The sequence below is a fragment of the Mauremys mutica genome, chromosome 13 (genome assembly GCF_020497125.1).
Source record: "Mauremys mutica isolate MM-2020 ecotype Southern chromosome 13, ASM2049712v1, whole genome shotgun sequence".
Lineage (NCBI taxonomy): Eukaryota > Metazoa > Chordata > Testudines > Geoemydidae > Mauremys > Mauremys mutica.
Window position 1 is genome coordinate 35963816 of NC_059084.1, and position 1335 is coordinate 35965150.

At 42.9% G+C, this 1335-nt stretch overlaps 1 protein-coding gene across 1 annotated transcript; it reads right to left on the reverse strand.

Moving 5' to 3' along the window:
* Positions 1-945, reverse strand: LOC123348342 (olfactory receptor 5A2-like). The gene has a single exon (XM_044985857.1). The coding sequence runs from the start codon at positions 943-945 to the stop codon at positions 1-3; it is 945 nt and encodes a 314-aa protein (XP_044841792.1).
* Positions 946-1335: the final 390 nt, after the last annotated feature.

Genomic DNA, 1335 nt, shown 5'->3' on the forward strand with positions numbered 1-1335 from the left:
TTATTTTGGAACCATTGTGCTTGGAAAACATAGGGCTTTTCCTAGGACTTTCCGCAGGGCGGTCTTTACCTCTTTGTTTTTCAGGCTGTAAATGATGGGGTTTAGCATAGGGGTTAAGATGCTGTACTGCACAGTAACTAGCTTTTCAAAGGACGATCCTGACGTTGGTCTCAGGTACTTAAAAAATGCTGTTACATAGAATAATAGAACCACAGTCAGGTGGGATGCACAGGTGGAAAAGGCTTTGTGACGCCGCTCAGTGGAGCGGATTCTGAGGATGGTGGCGATGATGAGAATGTAAGAGACAATGATAACTGATGACGAACCCAGTCCTACAATAACGCTGGATGTGAGAACTACCACCTCATTGGCCAAGGTGTCACTGCAGGAGATATGCAGAACAGGAGGGATTTCACAACAAAAGTGGTTGATTTTGTTTAATTTACAGAAGTGCACTCTTAGGACAAGAAAAGTGTTTACCACTGCAACAGTGAATCCAATTGTCCATGCCCCGCAGGCAAGCTGGATACAGACCCATTTGCTCATGTTTTGTATGTAATTCAAGGGGTGGCATATTGCTTCATAGCGATCATAAGCCATGGCTGAGAGCATGAAGATCTCTGTCGTTCCTGATGCCAGAAAGAAAAACATCTGGATGAGGCAGCTGTCGATAGAAATAGTTTTCTGCTCTGATAGGAAGTTCACCAGCATCTTCGGGACGGTAACGGAGGAATAGCAGAGATCTACAAAGGACAAGTTACTCAAGAAAAAATACATGGGGGTGTGTAGGTGAGGGTCAGCCCTTATCACCAGCATGATCAGCATGTTCCCCATCAGAGTGATTAGGTAAATAACCAAAAACACCAGGAAGAGGAAAACCTGGAGCTTTGGATCACTGGAGAGTCCCATAAGAATAAACTCAGTCACTGTGGTTTGATTTTCCATGCTCGTTTGTTGAGCAAAATGCCAACCTGGAAAGAGAAAAATAACACAAACATTAACAGTTGTGAGGACAGGGGTTTTAAAAGGAGCCTAACCGCATTATGTGCCCACTCCCAAGAATTGAATTCCAATGACCACTGGGTATATAACCCCTCTAGATAATCTTGAAACTCTGAATCAAAGGTGATAAAGTGTACAGCAATGGATCTAGTGTGTCTTTGTTCAAACAACTAACACAAGATCTATGGACAACCAAATACCTATTTGAAGGTTTATTGGAAAGTAAGTGGTGCACTGGATTTCTACCTAGGTGGTTAAATTCACCTAGCATGAATAGCATAATGACTGCTGGCAGTGAAGTGAGTTTATCGAATAATTGAGAGAAGGGGAAGG